At 37.5% G+C, this 21659-nt stretch overlaps 1 protein-coding gene across 1 annotated transcript in view; it reads right to left on the reverse strand.

Annotated features, from left to right (window-relative positions):
* Positions 1-21659, reverse strand: part of CDH8 (cadherin 8) — a 359125-nt gene that overhangs the window by 40417 nt on the left and 297049 nt on the right. The window contains exon 10 of the mRNA XM_055306104.1: positions 15294-15411. Within this exon, the coding sequence (XP_055162079.1) occupies positions 15294-15411 (118 nt within the window). The remainder of the gene's footprint in view (positions 1-15293; positions 15412-21659) is intronic.

A 21659-nucleotide genomic window follows, 5' to 3' on the forward strand; every position in this document is an offset into this window, starting at 1 on the left:
AATATAGCTTAACAGAAGTGTTCCTCTTTTAAAACAGCAGCAACACCAAAGTTGAGGATTTCTGTTTTATGCAAATGCCCAGAGTGTAGATAAGACCCGTGGGGCCCAGAGGTGGAGACTTTTATAAAGACTCTCAAAGATAGACTTAGGATAGAGTCAAGATTAGACCTCAAAGGTCTGGCTTTCTTCCCCTTGTAGAACCTTCTGTGAGGCTACTAGTAGATGACATCCCCAGTCAATTTTGATGTGCAAGGAGATTCTCTTAAGTGTCCCTTAGATCCAAAAGATTTAGCTGAATATTTAAATAATGAATTACCACGGCCCCTTTTGAGGATGGAGCAAATGGAAGAAACTAGTTCTAGCTTCATCATAATTTTATTTGGGCCACCTTTGGACTATGTTTGACCATATGTAGGCCAATTTACAGTGACCTCTGGGATCAGAGGCATTGCCAAGACATTAGACCAAATGACCTTGGGGACGCTGTCCTGTGCATCAAAGGATGTTCAGCAGCATCTCTGACCTTTGCTCACTAGAGGCCAGTAATCCCCCACCACTTCCCCAGTTAGGACAGCTCCAGACACGGTCGGATGTCTCCTGGCCTTCAAAGGCACTCTCAGTTGGGAACCACTGGTCTGATCTAGGCACGGAAATAATTTGATCATCACTTTTTAGTGTCATCCAAAAGAAAACTAAACTCCCAACCTAAAATAATATTTGCACTAGTCATGGAAAGCAAAAACAGAACTTGAGCCAAGACTAATGCAGCTTTTAGAACATTTGGTTTTGTTTTTTTAACTGATTTATGGTAACCGAGTTGTGCAGGCACTGAAGTGTTTGTGGATGTTTCAAAATGACCTGCTTTTCATGAACATCAAATTTTTGATCTATCTGCAGGAAAAAAAATGAATTGATAGCTGCTATCAAATTTGATAGCAGATCCTGGATATAAAAAAAAAAAGTTTTCTTGCTGTAAAATTTTAGCTGCTTGTCACTTACATTATATTATATCACATCTCACAATGACATATTGCAATGTGGTGCAATGTAAGTCACATAATAGACAACTGCAATTCATAACTTTCCGAACAGGGAGTCATTCTTTACTGAGAAGTTTCCCAAGGGAAGTGAAGGATTCCCTCTCCTGAGGTCATTCACGGCACTGACGCTCCTGGCCTGTGTGTGACTCTTCTCTTCTTATCCTGTCTTTACTCTTGATTCTTCCAACCTACCTCGTTTTTAAAACTGACCTTCCTGTATTTCTTCTGAGTGTGATGGAGCTGTCAATCAAGTGGCTTGCCTCTGTGGAAAGTGGGGACTCATCCAGGCTGACCCATAGGGGTCTCCAACTGCTGCTAGCCTGAGGTTGCACTTGCATGAACTAAAAGATGGATTCACCTTTGGGCAGCTACAGCCTCAAAGGGTTCAAGGGCTTGGTGATGAAATGAAGCCTTTCTGAAAATGAGAGAAAGAAGACCTCGCTGGGGTCATAGCTTCTCAAGGGGAGAATGAACTGGTTTTCAGTCGCTGTTCATCCCAGGGCCAGGGGCCTTGTACAGGGAACAGCTCACAAAACTGCTCACGGCAGCCCGGAGGATAGTTCACCTCCATAAACACAGAGAATGGCTCGGTTGAGTCACATGCTCATCTCCTAGGCCAAGCATGGACCTTTTTTCTTTTAAAACAGGAATTGATAGGAAGCCGAGGATAAAGAAGATCTCTCCTCCAAAAACACCAAGCTGTGGAATCTGCGTAGGACTGATCCTTCCACGAGCAATCTTTCTTTCTCTTTAAAGACTGTGCAGGGAAGGCAAGCTGACACAGGGAAAGGAAGTAGAAGTACTAGGGAAAGACGGAGTCCTATCATATCCCTGGGCCACCTCGATCTGCTCACTAGAGAAGATAGTTAAACTCTAGACCTGTTATTTGGACCCATCTACCTTTATAGCGCAGGTAGTTTGAGTGGGTTTTGTTTTGTTTTGTTTTGCAAGCAAGTAAGTCTTAATAGATATAGGCACTCTCTCCATTTACTTTTTCCTGTCTAAGACTTGGAAGATAAGCTTTTCACGAGCTCTCTTGTGTGAATGTACATTAAATGCATTCATTCATTCACCAGCCTCTTACCTTCTTTAAACTCAGCCACCATGTATTGGACTTCCCTTTGAGCCCAGGTATGATACTCTAAGTTTGCATAATCTTTAAAAGCTCCTTGCAACGCCGTAAGTACTGCCTGGATGTAACCATTTTAAGAGAATACTCAGGCTGAGCGAGGCCATCGCTCACCAGAGATCAGCTAGCAAGTGACGGAGCCCAGTCCGTCCTCAACCTGTGGGAGATGGCCTCCCTGCCTTGTGTGATGGTCTTCCCGCCATGATTTTTTTTTTTTTTGCATCATAATATTTTCCTTCTCCATCCTCTAGGAGAGCAAACTGGTGCATGTTGTACAGCATGAGGCTCAGGCCCTCTGCACTGTGAGTCGTCTTGCTGCTGTGAGCCTAACACTCAGGGATCTAAAAGACTGGACTTTGTAGGGACCCAGGGATTGATTAGCACACAGTGGACTTCCTTTGCTCTTGGCCTTGGTTTCCTGAATTTCACTGGATTTCCTAAAAATACTGATAACTTCCCCGCATCTCATCTTACTTTGTTCTTCTCATCTTTGCCTTTTGGCAGAGCCACGTGTCGCCCATGTATTAAGCATCTTGGCCGGGTAGTGCTCTTGAGGAGAGTCAGAGGTAGAAGCACCTATGTCCCTAGCAGGGAGATTTTTTTTTTTCCTTTTCCTTTTTTCTTTTAATGTTTTGGAATATATATAGTCTCCTCACTAATTTGACTGTCCTTATTCCTCTTTACCATCAGCATATTGAAGTCTAGGACACATTTCAGGGTAGGTTTTCTATAGCTAGCTTTATCCTTTAAAGTCCATCCTTTCCCGATGTCAGCTTCCTTCTTTTCTCTTTAAGTCCCATGGACTTTGCTAGTAGGCCCCCCGGAATAATATGCTAAAAACCTTTGCTACTTTTCTGTTCTCAGCTGCTCTGCATTACCATCACCTTGCTGAGGACGAAGGGCCCTGATAAGAGAAATGGCTGATACTAAAACTCCATGTTCTGTATTTACAAACGAGACCCAGCACGTACCCCAATAATGCATCTCCGGGAAGATCTTGCGCAGCCAACACTTGGATTTTAGATTCTCACACTGTAGTTCCAACCTTGGAAATTGTGCTTTTGAGAGATATGAATAAGTAATTCCTTGCTAATGGCCCTTGGCTTATTTTGGAAGGCATTCTTTTAAGAGATTAAGCAAGTGAGTAATATAATAAAAACAATGACTGCCTTTGGAAATGTGCTTCTTTAAATGGCCCTCACAGTGTGTCTGTACTTGACTTCAGGGGAGTGCTGGTCTAGACTACCTCCACTTTGCACCCAGCACTGTTTTTATGCCTGAGTTCTTGTTTTGCCCCTGCAGCTCTCCTTCAGATTTATTATTTGAAATACTGTATTTTATTGATTCCAACATATATATGCATATATGTATTTTTTAGTGTTTGAATATCTATGAAATAAGGCCATGCCTTATAGTTGAAGGCAAGTATATTGTCAGCTTTTTAATGGAACGTTATTTTTCTCAGTTGGACATAAATTAATGGCATATCTCTTTAACAATATTGTATATTTGATGATACTAAAGTTTTAAGGCATCAGATTAGAGTTGCCAGGGTTTACCCATCTAATATTTTGATGGTCTTCTCTAAAGGCTTAGCTGATAGCTTCTAGCCTTCTATAGTTTGAGAAAAGGAATTACAAGTGTTTGAAAACTATGCATGAAATATCAGCAGTTTTGCCGGACCAATATTCTAGGAGTAAAGTGCAAGGCTTTGAAAGGCAGTAGGTGCGACTGGCGCGAAGGCAGATTCAGCAGCTTGGAGCCCCGTTCTGTGCCTGGCAAGTCAATTAACATAACAGAGCTTCAGTTTCCCCATCTGCTAAATGGCAATGATAATCCTTACCCTGAGTGTATGCATTTAGAAGCAGATGGATAGACAGACACACTGTAAATGATATAGTAGGTGCTAGAAAAACAAACTATTGTTTTTTTCTTGTGATTTGACATTTCACCCAGGCAGAGTAATCGAATACAGACTTATCTTAAAATAACTGCAGGACTTCTAAATAAAATCCTCAGCAGAGATGTGAGCATACTTTCTAATTTTTATAATCTTTTTTTATATTTCTCAATTAAGGATATTTTATAAGCGATCATATTTCTAGGCAATGTTAGATTATTCCTTGAAAATAACTTCTTACAAAATTAAACATCCATTTTGGAATACATACATATTTTAGAAAGACAGGCTAAACAGAATGAATATAGGGGCATAGATTTTCTTCTTCTTTCTCTCCTACACAATCAAGATGTGAACTTTGCATAATTTCCTGTGCATATTTTAGTCATCTTACTTTGGGGAAAAAAGATAATGAATTTTAGATAATTGTCTCCTAACCATTCTAAAACTTTCTTCATTGAACTGTAGCCTACCAACATTTATAAGAAAGGCAAGTTTCAGATCAATTTACAATATATGTATCAGAATATGGCCAAGTTATTTTTTTATTTTTAAGATTTGAATCTATGCACCGATCAAAGTTTTTCATATATATACAGGTATATTACTGTTATACACAGTATGTGTTTATATCAATGTACTTTCCAGTTCCATTAGTTGATCTGTATGTGTGTGTGTGTGTGTGTGTGCTAAAACCTCCTAAATGTGTAGGACATATTTGTTATGCTATGAAAAACATCAAGAATGTGTGCAGACATACTCAAAACACTAAGAGCCACATCATCAATATCTTTTTCGAACCAAGCAAAGTCTTATGATAATAGATTTTATGGATCTCCACAAAATGTTTCATTGCATTTGTCTTCAAACATATTTTTGACCATTCCTTATCATTCCTGGAAGTAAATTCCTTGTATATCTGACCATTATTCCTTAATTGTGATAAGTACCTCTGCACATAACAGTGTTTTCATTTTTGCAAAACTTTATTCGAGCCCTACTTTTTTGAGAGACCTTCCTGATGAAACTAATCCAGTAATTACATATCTTCATAAAACTCTTGTATTTCCTGTCTCTAACCTTAGAAGATAAGTAAGACTACCAAATTCTGAGCTATTAGAACCATATGTCATATGTTTATTGAGTTCTTTTGATGTATGGGGATGATTTAATTCTTTAATATGTCCAGAAATCTGCCCAAACATAGTAAGAAAGAGAACCTGTGATACTGTAGAAGCATATCTTTTAGTAATATTATCTAGTATTTTAATATGAATGAGATTTGGTATAATAATTTCTGGTGTAAAGATGTCTTCCATATGCATTATTCCTTTTGAAGGTTGATAAAGAAGACAAAGTACCTAGAATATCTCATAAGTTCCAGGTACTGCCCTTGGCATTTATCCTATATTCTTTCATTTGTTCATCACGGCAATTTCATTTTAACATTATCAAACACAGTCTGTTACAGAAAGCTAAAAGCTCCATCCAAAGTCATATCTTCATTAACTGGTGGCTGCAGAACTTCTCTGATTTCAAAGTTTAAGATATTTCTCCAAATACCACATATTTACACACACAGTATATTGGAATAGATGAATCCTTAGCTCTCCAGCACTAACCCATTCATTTTGTAGGAGAGGGAGCTGAAGTCCACGGAGAAGTAAATCACAACGTGACCTTGATGGAACTAGCAATGACACTCTGGCCAAGTGAAAGCATGAAGCTCAGAGAAAGATGACTGTGCTCAGCATACCAGGTTCAATATCACTTTTTTTCTCAGACTGCCCTAAGATAAACAGTCGTCAAAAGACTGAGAATAATATACTCAAGCAATAGAAAGAGAAAATTCTAGTAAGCAATCTATTAGGATGAAAGTAGAGACAATAGGTGACCCAGAAAGGTCCAAGGACAATAATTACTATATTTCTCTATGAAGTACATCAGTACATTCATTCTGGTGGCACTTTAGGGAAGAGATAGAAAATGAAACCAATGCCATGTCCAAAAATCCACATAATACTATTTTCTAGTTGCCTGGGGCCTTCAATAAACATTAAACATTGACAGTTAGCTAAAACCTGGTCACTGACAAGTATTTGAACCAATGATGCATAGGAACTGAAAAAGACATAAACAATATATAACAAAGCTTGCATCAGAACTATAATGGAATCTAATAAACCTGCAAAAATAGAATCATTAGCCCCAGTTCACTGGCAGTGCTGCTGTACGAATTATAGTGATGCCTATGGATCAACTCGAATTTGGAAAGAACTCACCATCATGATCTGACTGTAGCCAGAAGCAAGCACATTGAGTAGTGAGGTTTCAACTTGTCTGTCACAGCCATAGAGAGGACACCAGCCTGAAACTCCCAGGGAGATTTAACTATCTATGACTATGGATGTTATCACCACTCTTACCAGCCCATTACTTTGTAAAGATGAAAACTCTCTTTTCTGTAGGGCCAGTTTTACAAGTTGGGTAAGGTCTAAGAGGGAACTTTGTTTATGACAGTATAGAAGTTAGAATGTGTGTGATCATTCCTCCCTAAATCACAGTATTTTGCAGGCTAACCTGTGAATTTCTCCACTATATGACAAAAATCCATGTTAAATTATAGCCTTCCTTTCTGTGAATTCAAATTAGTATAAGACTGAGTTGTGAGCACAAAAATACACTGTATGGGAGGAGAAATACAGTGCCTATTTTATTCACTACTTTGTTTGCAGTTCCAGGGGAGTCACTAGCACATGGTAGGCACTTAATAAATAGGTATTGAGTGAATGAGTGAATTAGGATATAATGCCTCTTACAAATAACCTCAAAGGATAATGGGGGAGATATTCCTTGACTCGTGTGTCTGCCTTCACAGTAACCACACTGTCCTGTAGAAAAAAGCAAAGAAAACACATTTTGTAGCAACTGCTAAACTTTCCCTTGCTCTGCTCACAGATGAGGAGAAGCTGAGTTCTTATGAATGATTGGAAATTAGCTAGATAGAAAATGGAGGGAGCAGAAGATATGTATTGTAGATAAAGGGAAAGGAGAGTAGATTTTTTTAAGTTTTTTTTTAAAGATTTTATTTATTTATTTGAGAAAGAGAGAGAGCATGAGCAGGGAGGAAAGGTAGACGGAAGGGAGAAGCAGACTCCTTGCTGAGCAGGGAGCCCCGTATAGGACTGGATCCCAGGACCTGGCCTGAGCCAAAGGCAGACACTTGACTGACTGAGCCACTCAGGTGCCCAGGAGAGTGGACTTAAAAAGCATCATCGGTTTTGCATGTTCAACTCAAATAATGTATAAGGAATATAGAAGATGAGAACAAGGTAGAGGGAGAGAGGGATGGATAATAGAATTGGGGAGAGAGTGCCATTCATCACTGCCTTTTTTTAAAGCACACCATCATTGATTTTTAAAATACACTTAATGTTCCATAGTTAGCATTGAAGATCTTCACAATCTGGATTATTGTTGTTGTTGTCTTACTAAGGTGCTCTTAGGTCAAAAATTCTATCATTGTATCAACTCTGAAATGTTTCATTTGCCTGCATATAGAGAGTTGGATGCCATTGGATCTAGAGATAGAAAACCCAGCCCTATGGAGACCTATCATTTTTAAGTCCTCTTTATTTTTATCCATTGATTATGTATATTATGGCAATGAGGATTATATTCAAAGAACAAGTTCAGTTACCCACATATTCTCTTTTACCATTTCTCTTCTCCCTTTGCTTTACTCATGGCCAACGTTCACACACGTGTTCAATTACTGGCCACTCAGGTAAGGGGCAGTTAAATAGCACACCATTAATTATCACCCAAATGCCTTATTTTAGTTTATTAATATTTCTGTTTGTTGCATTGGGTGTGGGCATGGGTTTGTTGCACCGGGATGAGAGCGATTCAGGAAAATTGTAAGACGAAGAAGAAAAAGGGGGGAAAGGAAACTCATATCTATTGAGTATCTTCAATTTACCAGACATTGAACTTAGCACATTTTGTTTTGTTTTGTTTTACTTAAATTAATATTTTCCTGTTCAAAACAACATATGGGTAATTATTCTTTCCATTTTATAGATAGATGTTCAAGATTATTCAGTTATTTGTGAGAGTTCTCACAGATCATAATCAAAAGAGTTAGGATTCAAAGCAAAATACTCAACCATGAAGCTTGTGCTTTCTGTATTCTACAGCACCTCTCTCCTAGTATTCATTGTAATTCATCCCAAATCAACTTTTAAGATGTTTATCTATGTGAGTGTCCCCTTTACAGCTTCCAAATTCTTTCTCTGCTTTCTCTATCCACTTTAATAAACCAAAGGATCCAAAGCACATGATACGTGTTATTCAGGTCACATCCCTAGATAGAATGTCATGTATGCCTAATGCTGTGTCTATGAAGTGCTCAAAATTAATTCAAGCTCCTGTGCTGGAAAGGAATAAAATGATTGTCAACTACATTTAATACTTTTTTTTTTAAAAAAAATGAGAATTTGCATCTCCTGACAGCTCATTTTGTTTCCACATTCAATTTTAATATTTGCTTGTGCTTACCAAAAGGACAGTCATGTTTATTTGGCACCCACAAAATCCCCAGGCCTATTTTTATACTTGTAAGTAGATTCTAAATCAGTAAACAGCATTATTTTTTAATGGCACAAACAAGAAAGTGGTCCAAACAAGATTTGATAAATAAAAACCATTTCTCTGAGTAATTCTTTCTACTCCTCCTGATGTTCTGTTGATCCCTTTCTTTTTCAATGTTTCTTTTTTCTTTTGAAGCAAAAGTCTCAGAAAGCAAATTCTCAAAGAAAAGATTCTATGTCCTAAGGCATCTTTACAATAACTGTGAAGACTTTAAGGTAACTAATCATATGCCAGTTTATCTCTTGGTTTCTCTCTTTCAAAAATCTTCAGAATTAGAATGCTCTATACAGACCAGAAATGATCTAGCAAATTGACTGAGGAGCTCTGACTTAATTTATCGCCCTGAATAGCATATGGACAACCACATATATGTCTATTCCATGTATCTAAGTTATATCCCTGGTAGTCAGTAATCTCAGCATTAAATTGTCTCCCATAATATACACTAAAAATAAATAAATAAATACTAAGAGCAGTTAAACGTCTAAATAGAGCAATAATTTTAGGATTTTTAATATTTGTAAAGGAAATTCTTCTGAAAACACTCTCGAATTATGATTTTAAAAGGAAAGCAATCCAAAAAGATATGGAAACTATACAAAATAACAAGAGTTTTATTAAAACTATTTGAGCAAAGAAAATCTAGTTTTCTGAACCAACTCCACAATCATATGCAACTTGGAGAATGGAAGTACAGATCTGTTATCTATTTTTCTTAGCTTGCACATCATCCTTAATTACAGTTTAGACGACAAAATGAAACATAAATGGCTTTTTATCAACGGAACATTGCTGGAAGCATAAACAATAAATTATGAATTACTGAAGCAGAAGCCTTTTGGATCATGTATGCATAATGCTATTCTGCATATTTGGGATCCCAGTTGGACCTCCTGTTTCATGCAAATTGAGTTCTACCTTTTGTGATTCAACACTGCCATGCCTCAAATGGGTCAGAGCTGACACCCTATATGGAAAAGATCTCTAGTCAATGTTTCGTGCTGTGTGGTGCTGTGGAAAAGTCCTCTATGTGAGCAGAGCAGACAGGGTCACCATACTGCAAACATACATATGTAGGTATTCATTATCACACTCATACCAGCACACGGTTTTCACTTGTTGCTTAGGTATGGTTGCCTGGGAAACCCAACAATAATGGCTGGGCTGTGACTGAGGGATAGAGGCTTTTGTGAAGGCCACTTGAGGAAAGACGTTATTTTGGAAAGTCCTGTGCTAGCTTCAAAGCAGCCTGGTGTAATGGAAGAACTCAAGGAGCCCCGAGGAGGCCGGAAAGAGGACAATTGGCTTACAAAGTGGACCCCTTGGCACTGTGGATCATGGGGAAGACCTGTCAAATCCAGTTCTGCCCAGCTGGGGGCACATCTGGCTTAAGGAAGATGAGAGAGGGGTTTTGTCCGCCTCAGCACCTATATCCTCAGGACAACAGAGGCGTGCATGCAGATTCAGCCTGAGGAGAGATGGAGGACAGAAGGCCAACTCTGGCTGGCCTGGGATCAGGGGAATCCACTTCCACCTTCAGGCTGCAAATGTCAGTTTTGTGGTGAGAGCAATGTGAGCTAAGTAGACATTCTTCAAAAGAGCAAAGGAAGATTGTCTTTAATCTTCCATGCAACACGATTCCACAGGGTATGTGTGTTAGGAGGTTGTGAGTGTTTGAAAGCACTTGACATGCCAGAATGGAAAGTAATCCCTTCAGATTGGAAGTTGGGGTCAGCTTCTGTGTGGAGAAATCCAAGTTTCATGTTGGCAAAGCAGGAAGAAAATAAATCTTTTATATCTAAAAACAGATCCAAAAATCAGGCACCTATTTCCATGGCTAGCAAATATTTTCAGTTTTCCCCACCTTATCCTCCTCTTCCTTTCTTTTTCTTTTTTTTTAATTTAATTTAATTTTTTTCTTTCTTTTTCTTTTATCTTTCTATTATAATACTCTTTAGATTGCAACATGTTACTACGCAGATTTCTGGCAATTCATTCTAGTCAGTATGAAGGTTTTCAAAGCTACCAATGAGACCACTTTCATAATTACCTTACAACATTCAAAAATTAACAGAGTTCAAGCTGCAAGGAGACCTGGTTGAGAATAGCATGGGGATTTAGGAATTAATAGATTAATAGGGATCTTGTCTCATTTACTGATGAATTTTTTCTCACGTGCCAGACATTTTGCTAAGAGCTGTCTAGCACATCGGTCACACATATCTATCACAGCACACCTGTGGGGTAAATAGGTATTGTTTCCTGATATTATAGATAAGGCAACTAGCACTTAAGATTATTGGCCCATAGTCCATGTTCCTCTAAGGGATGCACTGAGGGGATAAAAACACTTAAAACACACTCTGCTTGAAATTGGCCAGTCAGTTGAGATAGAAACCTCAAAAAACGAAGCATGAATTATATTTTAAACAGGTAAGCATGTTATAGACATTGAGATAACCCAAGACACATTTATTCCAAAACTCTAGTCAGCATTAACTGTCCCAATGATATCTCTAGAGTGAGGTCCTTATCAATAGGGTCTTGGTCAAAAAGGAGATACCAAGAAGAGGGGAAAAAAATATTAGTGGTATCAGGTACTCTGGTTCCCCTGCTCTCTTCTCTTAAGTCTACCAAGCTGCAATTAAGTTCAAGTTTATTTTTTTTATTTATTTATGATAGTCACAGAGACAGAGAGAGAGAGAGGGAGAGAGAGAGAGAGAGAGAGAGAGAGAGAGAGGCAGAGACACAGGCGGAGGGAGAAGCAGGCTCCATGCACCGGGAGCCTGATGTGGGATTCGATCCCGGGTCTCCAGGATCGCGCCCTGGGCCAAAGGCAGGCGCCAAACCGCTGCGCCACCCAGGGATCCCTAAGTTCAAGTTTAGCATCTACATCTTTCTTTCCGTAATATCCTCTCAGGAGCAAAGTTTTATTTTTTTCCTCATTTCTCTATACACATGATTCAAATATTTCGGTATAAAACATGAAGACTCCCATTTCACTAGACTGCTTTCTGGCAATTCCAATAAAATCTTTTGATTACAGTCCAGGCTGGAGAAGATCAGGTTTCTGGCAGACCTGAAATGTTCTGTAAGCAAGATATTTCTGTATCTATAGAAGGTCCATTTATCTTCCCTGTCTTGTTATATGTAATTGTTGAGTATCTTACATTTTCACAGTTAGAATGGAAGCCAGTGTGACATATGGTCAGCAAAACTCCTCTTGCTTTTAAATTCACCCAACTGGAAGGTGGAAAAACCAATGACTGGGCCATATAATTGACCAAACTTAAGGTGCTATGGTTGGTGTATATATATACATGATATAAATGACTCATCATATTTTCGACCTTTGCTTTCAACTTTATTAGTATTGAAAGTTGCCTTCTTAATGTGGATGAAATGTGAATCTCATACATTCAGAAAGAGAATTATTTGTGAAATCACTCAACTGTGTAGGAGATAAGAGACAGCTAATTTCTATCTCATTTTGTCTTTGATTATAAATTAGTCAGCTGAAAATTGCAGAAGGCGCAATCTATATGAAGGAGGAGAAAGATCACAGTAACTTCAAGTTGAATGACGTGGCTACAAGTTCCTCAGAAAATGCCAAATACTAAAACCATATCCCATAAGAATCTAATTAAATGGTGGGATCGTCCACTCATCAATTATGGATTTGGATATATTGGCTCTCTCAAAATCTTTACCTTGGTACTTGTAAATCATGACACTGCCAGTGGAGAAACATCAGCTGATGCCCATTTTAAAGTCCATCTTATGTAGAAAAAAACAATTCTAAATATGATTATACCATTTCATTCTGTCCATCTTTTTTTATTAAAATTCAATTAGCCAACATCTTTAGTTTCCGATGTAGTGTTCAGTAATTTATCAGTTGCATATAACAGCCAGTGCTCATCATATCACATGCCCTCCCTAATGTCCATCACCCAATTACCCCACCCTCCTACCCACCTGCCCTCCAGCAACCCTTAGTTTGTTTCCTATAGTTAAAGGTCTCTCATGGTTTTTTGGTTTTTCTCCCTCTCTGATGACTTCCCAATTCTCTCGATCTTTCAAACACAAAATATACCATAGTTTTAAAATAAATCATGTCTAGTATTTGGACTTTTTTTTGGTATTTATATTCTCTTATCATTAACAGGGAATGGGTAATAGGCTAACAAAATAGTCATTTATCTATCTACTCATCTATATATCTTTGACATTTTAAATCTGACAACTTTTTCCCATTATTTTCATTGTTTCTACATATGAAGAAGGGACCACTTTTTTTTCCCCCTATTTTTATAGTAACTATCCAGATGCCAAAAAGTTTGAGGTCTAAGGAGCAAAACTCATGAATTTCTGATCTAGGAAAAGGAAGATAGAATATAAATTATACATATCTATTCCAAAGACCAGTGGGCTCATGATTTACTCTATGGAGAGGTTGAATATTTGGATCCTAAATCCAGAATCACAGTGAACATATGTCCTGGTTTCCACAGCAACCCCTTTCACTTTAAAAAAAATGTCCCAGTTGGAATCATAAATTATGTGGTCAGTCTCAGCAAAATAAACACAAAACTTAAAATAAACAATTGTGGCACAGAGAGTACTCTTTCCACAAAATTTTTGCAACACCTGGCATCTTTTTTTTTCCCAATTATTTCACACACACACAAACCTGTGACATAAATAAAAGTGGAACTTCCACTTTCTAGTTTCAAAACAAAACAGGTAACACTCAGCCTTTTAAATATCATATTAAAGGGCTTATTGAAACATGTGATAGGCCAAAAAGAGGTTATCTAAGTGTGTAAAGTTTTTACTTTCTATCGATTCCAAAATTTAGTGAAACCACGCAAAACTCATTCACTGTCGAACTAAAATCTCCTCTTTAATAGGTTTAGGGCATAACAGATATGCTACAACACCACACTTTTTCATACACCCCAAAAAACCTCTCCTTCACTCAACACATGTTTATGTAGTGCCTTTGATGGGTCATACTTATGTTACAGGCATATCTTGATATTGCATGCACGGAAAATGCCAAGAAGCTCAGAACCTTTGGGATGGGAAAACACTTCTTCGTAGAGAATTTTTAAACATAGGGCATTTCATATGCAAAAATAATGACTGATACCTATTAGCTCACAATCAAAGTGAGAATGGACCACACTTATGCACAGACTTTTAGTGCAGCTTGGGATTTCTGAGTTGGCTTTCATCTTAGACATATTCGTGTGACTTCCATAAAAAAAGAATGTTGTTAACTGAAAAACAAAGAATGTATTTGGATTACAGTTCCTGATTAGGGGAGGCTAACAAAGGAGTACTCCATTTTGAGGAGAGAGAACAGGACTTTGTCTCCTTAACGTTTAGAATAGTGGAAGCCAGCTGAATACTATCTGTATAACGACTTTGTCATTTCATTTTTGGTGATGCATTCACACCTATCAGAGCATTCCCCAAAGAACTAAGTAGCACTCTGTTAAAAGGTAAGGTCATAATGTATTTAACAAGAGCCATAAAATGTTATTTTATTTCATGAAGGAAATGTTAGCAAAATTCACTACCTCCCTGAAACAGAACATAGCAAATAACCCAAACAAATGTCATGAACCAAATTTTATTCTTCTAATTGGCTATAGCTCTTATGGAGACCATTCAGAAATCCAAACAAGTACCTATAGTAAAGCCGAGAGACAACTTAAGACAATGCATTTATTTTGCTAATCATTCCAAATCAACTGAAACTAAGACTTACATATACCTGGGCCAAAATAAACAGTGAAAAATGCTTGTTGAATATACAGCAGCTTAGGAAACAAAAAAATATACGGATGAGATAGAATTTTAAAAAGAGAGAGAGATCTATGACCTTCATATATAATAGGCAATAGTTAGGGGAAATAGTTAATCCAAACTTGGTTCTCAAGAAATAATGAAATGGATTAAATGTTCTCCACGAGTGAAAGACTTAACAATAAAATCAGTTTATATTAGCTCCAAAATAATACTGATAAGGAGTGTCCTTCAAGAAGGATTTCCTGATCTAATTGCTATTATCAAAGTTGGTGCAGGCTTAAAACAAATACCTCTAAAAAAAAAAAAAAAAAAAAAAAAACAAATACCTCTAATGTGTACCCACAAATCAGGCAAAATTAGGATAGGCTTTCCCTAAAGACTCGGTAAACATTCAATTAAAACTTAACGACTGCGAAGTATAAGCCAGTTCCTTCTCCAACAGATATCTCAGTATCTCAAAATTCCTGGAACTTTCCCAGGGGTTAAATCTTACTGTTCATTCTTCAGAGTAAGGTGATTGAGGTATTCCCTAGGATAAAATTAACTTTCACATTAACAATTTTCTTATCTATTGTTTCAATATTGGAAAGAGGAAGTGATGTAATTACCGAGCCGCTAGGCTGATAAGCTAAGTTTCAGTTGCTCATGGGTGAACAAAAGTTATTTTACTGATATGTTCAGTCAAATTATCAAATCACATCCTATCTTCCAATTTATTTTCAACCCTGTTTCACAGGGCTAATATATTTACCTTCATTTTTCTTGATGGTAAAATTCGGATTGTTGACCATTTCTGGAAGAAGACTGTATAAGAAATAATGTCCGTTTTTGGGATCATCTTTGTCCATGGCACTCACTGTTTGAATAACCTGTAACATAAAACTTGACGTCAGCATTTCTGATGACATCAGAGGGCTTATATGGACTTTTAAGGTGAGTGACATCTCTTTAGTGGACTAATAGTGTGGTCCAATATTATTTTTTTCAGTTTTTCTGAGTTGTTGTGGATGGTTTGTGCCAAGAACAAGGAGAAACATTTATCGCATTAAAACCTCAGCTTTCATAAATTGATAAGAATTAAAGTCATTACCTTTGTGTCCACTTGGTGTCTGTGGCTCAAAATAGCAAATTTAAGGCTATTTGAAAATTCCACTGGGTAATTACAGGTTTCTTTCCAATTTGAGTATTTACAGGCATCTAAAATGAGATTTGGAATTGTTACAGTGATTGTAATGTGGCTCCTGGGAGGCTCTTGGAAGTAAAGAACTTGAATCTTGAACCCTCAAAACATCTCTTTTTACTCATTGGCTACAAATGTTTGCCAAATAGAATGTTCCTCGGCACAAACATCCCTGCAACAAACCTTTCTGAAGAATTGCATCTTTTCCCTCCCAATAATGAATACTGTTTTTAAAGTGAGTGGATAACACATGCAAACAATGCTTTGGAGTGTATCCTGAGATGAATAAATTATAGGGATTAGGAGAATTACCACTGTGCAGAGAACTGTTTGGATAGATACACATACTTGGAATTGGTGCCAGTTGAATGTGCTTATTTCATTTGCAAAGCTGCATTAACTTAGTGCTAAGTTGTTTCTTGGATTGTCAGAGAGTCGGCTTAATAATTCGTATTTATGATACTGTGATATTAATCACTTCAATATGAAACACCGGACGATAGTTAATATAGTAAAAATTATAGTTTATACTACTACTGTAAATAGCTACAACATGATTTCTACAAAAAAAGGCCTGTAAAACATGACAACAAAGGTGATATCAGATATACCGTAGAAAGAATTAACAGGGAAATGCTCTCAGGTTTATGGAATTTAGAGAACGTAATGACAATGTCTAATATATTAGGACTGTTTGAACAACAAGGTCCCACTCAACTTTGCCAATTTCATTAAAGATAAAAAAATTGATCATTTCTTTTTGAGAAAAGGGTATCTCTGCCTTGTAACTGATCATATAAATAGTTGTGAGAACCACAATAGCTGTGACTTTTGCATTGTATCGAGCACATACTATATGGTGAGCAGTGCATTAAGGTTAAGGTGTAAAGACATAACTTCTCTCAACTTCTATTCCTTCATTTTTAAAGTGGGACATATTCTTACCTGGTAGGTGTCTTACTTTTATTAAGGACCTTGTAAAATGTCTTATCATCGTGCTCAGCTCGAGTAACAATATAACAAAAAGTAGTGCAAAATATAACTTATGATTAAGACAGGGAAGCAGTCATCAAAGTGATGGACTCTAAAATGGAGCAGCCCTCATAGAAGCCATAGTTTTACCATTTATTCATTGGTACTGAGGGGTACTGAGGGAGTTACGTTAGTCTTTCCGAAACTCCGTTTTCATGGATTCCTAAAATTGCAAATAAAAAGTACCTTTCTCATCGGGCTGACATAAATTCATGTCAATCTCTTAATATAGAATCTGGTTCCTAGTAAATGTTCAATGAATGTCAGCCATTGTCCTTATCATTATTGTCATTTTTTTATTAGAGTCACTACCATTTATTCATGACATAGCCCCATGAGAAGTGTAACGGCTTTTGTTACCCAGTTAGCTAACCTCATCAGATTAGATGGCAATATAATTATATTTACTGTATCTGAACCCTAGCACCTTTGCCTTGACATTTAAGTGCAGAGAGATACCCTGGGCTTCTAGTTTTATTTAAAAAAAAAAAACAGAATGGAAACCCAAGGGGAGAAGCTGAGAAACACAAAGAACTCTTTCATGGCTAGCCTACATGTACACATATTTAAGAGAAGGATTGGACAGGAATCTTCTTTGAGGCAGTTATAAAGAACAGAAGTGGGGAAAGTTATCTGTGAGCATATGGAACATTCCCTTCTCCCTTTACCCAGTTTTGCTTCAAAAGGATTCCGAAGTCCAGGTGCATCAGTTGAAAAAGTAACTCTTGAAGTGTGTGAGCACAAGTGAAGGGCAATGCAAAGAGCACTCCTTGATATCCTGGGGTGAAAAGCACTCATGGCTAAATGCATTCTTATGGTGTGTTTAGTGGGTAGATCTCCTGTATACCATTACTAATACTTCTAAATAATCTGCATGAAAAAGACTCATACGTGCCAGCAAGTGGATCTATGTGAATTATTTCATTAATTAAGCTACCAGGACCAAAATAATAGATGCAATAATTTAGGTTACCTGCATTAAAGGGTATAATTACCTGTCATGCCAGGTCTCAGAAGTTTGGTCTAAGCATTATACCTGCAATGGATATGTTTTTTTTTTCCTATTTAAACCTATATTTTCTATTTAAACCAGGAACTCTGTTAGACATACAACTTCTTGAACCTACTGAACCAGAAAGCCTTGGGGTGGGACCCAGAAATCTGCATTGTAAACAGCCTTCTAGGTGATTCTGATGCATGCTGAAGTCTGAGATGAACTGTTTTTCACTAAGGGAGAAGATTGGTGTTTACAGCTTCCTCATTATTATTCATTAGGAGAGTTTGTATTGTGTTGGGGAAAAAGTGATGAAATGGTGAATCTTAAAACCAACTTCCAAATAACCCATGAACAAGCTAAGAATTTGGCTTAAACCATTTTTGACACTTCATTTTATCTTAATGCAGATGCCTACTGTCTAGACATTTTATCTAAAAGTGGACACTTGGTAAATCACTTGAAGGACTTAATGCTATTAAAATGCATGAAGATACTCCTATCTAAAAGGCTGAAATTTTCACTGATGTAATAACATCTGAATACACTTAACTTTAAACAATGGGAGAAAAAGAACAGATTTATTCAAAGAAGTACACTCTACAGAGATTTTATAGGCACACTGAGTAGATGGCAAATGAAAATCACACGCATTTCCCCAGGTGAGTTGCTATGATGTCAGTTAACTTTTAGATAATTGGAATACTGTTTCAACGGAAATGACATAAAAATTTCTGGGGCAGTCATAGATTTTTAGGAGTACGTATATAACATTTAGTGTAAATATTTTTCCTTTCTACCAGTAAAAGTTAGGATGCAATTGAAAAATCTAATGTTTAATAATTTACTGTGAACTAATTTCAAGGGGAGCTGAAAGTTTATATATAGAGAGAGACACCCTGATATATATATATATATGTGTATATATATTATATATGTATACATTTGTGATATATATAATGTGTATCTATATATATAAACTGGTATACATGTTACATATATATATATATATTATATATCTGGAATGTTGGGATAAGGAAATGGATTTCAGGGTCAAGCTTTGAATCCTATGGGAGCAGACTCTATCCTATTTCTTGAGATTATGAGTTTGAAATGAAATAACCTTTCTAAGGCATGAACTAAAAAAAGAAAAATTTCGAGCATTATGGGGCCACATCATAATTCTATTTTATTAAAAATTGATTTGTTGTTTATCAACATCAAACCTTAGATTGTTTTCTTTAGCAGACATAAACTTTAGACTATTTTATGTTACTTCAAAAATATTAAATAACAGTGGGCTATCACTGTGTTAACTTTTTGAAAGGCAAACATCCAATAAACAAATACCTTTATGATGATCCGATCTGTTTACAACCATTAAACTATCATGGGATCGGGGCACCCAGGGGCTCAGTGGTTGAGCATCTGCCTTCAGCTCAGGTGGTGACCCCGGGGTCCTGGGATCGAGTCCCACATCGGACTCTCTGCAGGGAGCCTGCATCTCTCTCTGCTGTGTCTCTGCCTCTCTCTCTGTGTCTCTCATGAATAATTAAAGGAAATCTTAAAAAAAAAACTATCATGAGATCTATTAGAAATCTCATAAGATTCTACAGATATTACTCATTGATTTATTCTTAGGTATCAGGCATAATTATATATGATTGGTTGGATCCGTATCCCCCTCACAGCTGTAAGAACAGCACATGATAACTATTTAACATGTATTGCATAAATGAATGAGTGAATAAACGATGTCAGCATATTTTATCATCATCACTAATTCTCACATAAACTTGAGAAGTAGGTATGAAGAGACGATTGGGACCCTAGTGCATAAACGATTTGATATATAACATTTGATCCCAGATGTATCTAATAACTACCTGCAGCCTCCTGCCCCGATACATGAGGCTGCCTCAAAATCTTGTAGACACTCATACATTCTGCACACATATTTCAGTTAAATCGGGGCTCAGACCTTCGATATCTTGGAGAGCACATAACATTGCACTCGTCCGTTCTTGTTCTTGTTGCTCATGCACTTTGCTTTGCGGGGATAAAGGTCCCCTTTTGATGCTGACACATAGCACCGCAGAATGGAGACTTAGAAGTCAGAGTTCCCTGTGAGTGTTGACAAGGTGAGAGAGGACTTTTGCAGCTTTCGGAATGCTTTCCAAAGCTCCTGGAATATACACCTGTGCTCTAGGAACACTCAACATTGATAGCCAAGGTAGTATCTGCAACCACAGCACACAGTCACTTTCTCAGATGGAACTTAATTTCCTTGTTTCTTGGCAAGCCTTTCTGTGGTGGTGTGAAATGGAAGGTGGTGGAAAGTGGGGTGAATGAGAGGGAGCCAAAGCTGCTGCAGGAAGGACGGCATGGTCTTTGGTTTTCTATTTATTCGTCTGCCCATTACTGCCAGCTTACGCCTGATTACCAATATTAGCTTTCCTGAAGTACTAATTTTGTTTCTTAGAGCAGGAGTTTTTAACTTGAGAAAGGATGACCTATGAATGACCAACCTATGGTGCAAACCTTTCAACTTGAAAGTAAAGTTGAATGAAAGCACACATAGGAGGGGAAGGTCCATAGCTTTCCCCAGACGATCAGTGATTTCTATAACTGAATGAAATAAAATAGGTTAAGTACCATCCCCTAAACAAGGGGTCCTTGAAGATAAGTTATGCACACAAGAGAAGTCAAGTCATAACAATGATGATAAATTAAAAAAGGAGGAAATACTGGAATTTCTGAAATTATATTAAATCCACACAATGACCCAATTATGTTCCATTATTTCAAGAATGTATAATATAGTTCAAATATAAGCACTGTGCATAGCTATTTAATGGATAGTTCCTGGATATTTGTTTTATAATTTGCATGGTAATCCAATCTCTACCAAGACTTTTTTTTTTTCCTACCTGGAGTGTTTTTCCATTCACATGCCCCCCCCCGCCCCCCCCCCGTTTTTCCCCATGAGGACATTCTTGTCTTTAAAAACCATTAGGTGGCTGTTCAGAGCATACACCATGGAAGCCTGACCTATGGAAAATACAACAGGAGGCTACAGCTATGATTTGATATGTCTCTTTTAAAGACTAAGTGAAATCCTTAGTCCTTTGGGCAGACATTGGGGGGCTGTGCCTGCATAAACTCATTTATAGGCCTTTTGATATTTTCTTCTGTTTCTGTTTCCTTCACTGCCCTTTCTCTTCCTAAAGCTAAGGCGAGGTAAAATGATACAATGCAAGGGTTTCTGAAGAATGTGTTTATACAAAGTCTGGAGTTTCCAGTTTCTCATGCCCTTTTTTTCTTCTGGACTCTGTATATTGCCTGTGTATTTCGTGCATCTCTGAATTAATGTCAAAAAATATTCCATCACTTGCTCTGCTTTGAAAACCTCCATAACAGGGTAAAACCCACAGTTTCTAACATAACTGAGAAGACTCAGCTTCCTTTCAATCTCTTTTCTCCATCTTCCATGATACTACTTCGCAGGAATACTTCCTGATGCCTCCTTAACATCATAAACATCACTTCCTAGGCTGAGCCTGTGTGGTGTCATTTATCCTCCTGGAGCAGGATTTTTCTGACCGGGTTCCATATACCACTATTATCAAGTTTCCTCTGAAGGAAGTTGGAAAGATTTTATAATCACCGGCGTTTGCTAAATGCCAAAGATCACATAACCCTTTGGTGATTCATATGCACCTATAAGTGCAAGGGAATCTTAGAGTTAAACACAACGAGCAGAAGACAATGTTGTGAATGTTTTAATCCAGTGCTTTGCAACCTTACGAGGTACGCCACATACACACACACCCCACACGCCGCGCCATATTACCGATGTGTTACACCCTACAAGATTTTCTCAGGCACCCCTTTGAGAAATGCTATCCTCC

This window comes from Nyctereutes procyonoides, unplaced genomic scaffold (genome assembly GCF_905146905.1).
Source record: "Nyctereutes procyonoides isolate TBG_1078 unplaced genomic scaffold, NYPRO_anot_genome, whole genome shotgun sequence".
Lineage (NCBI taxonomy): Eukaryota > Metazoa > Chordata > Mammalia > Carnivora > Canidae > Nyctereutes > Nyctereutes procyonoides.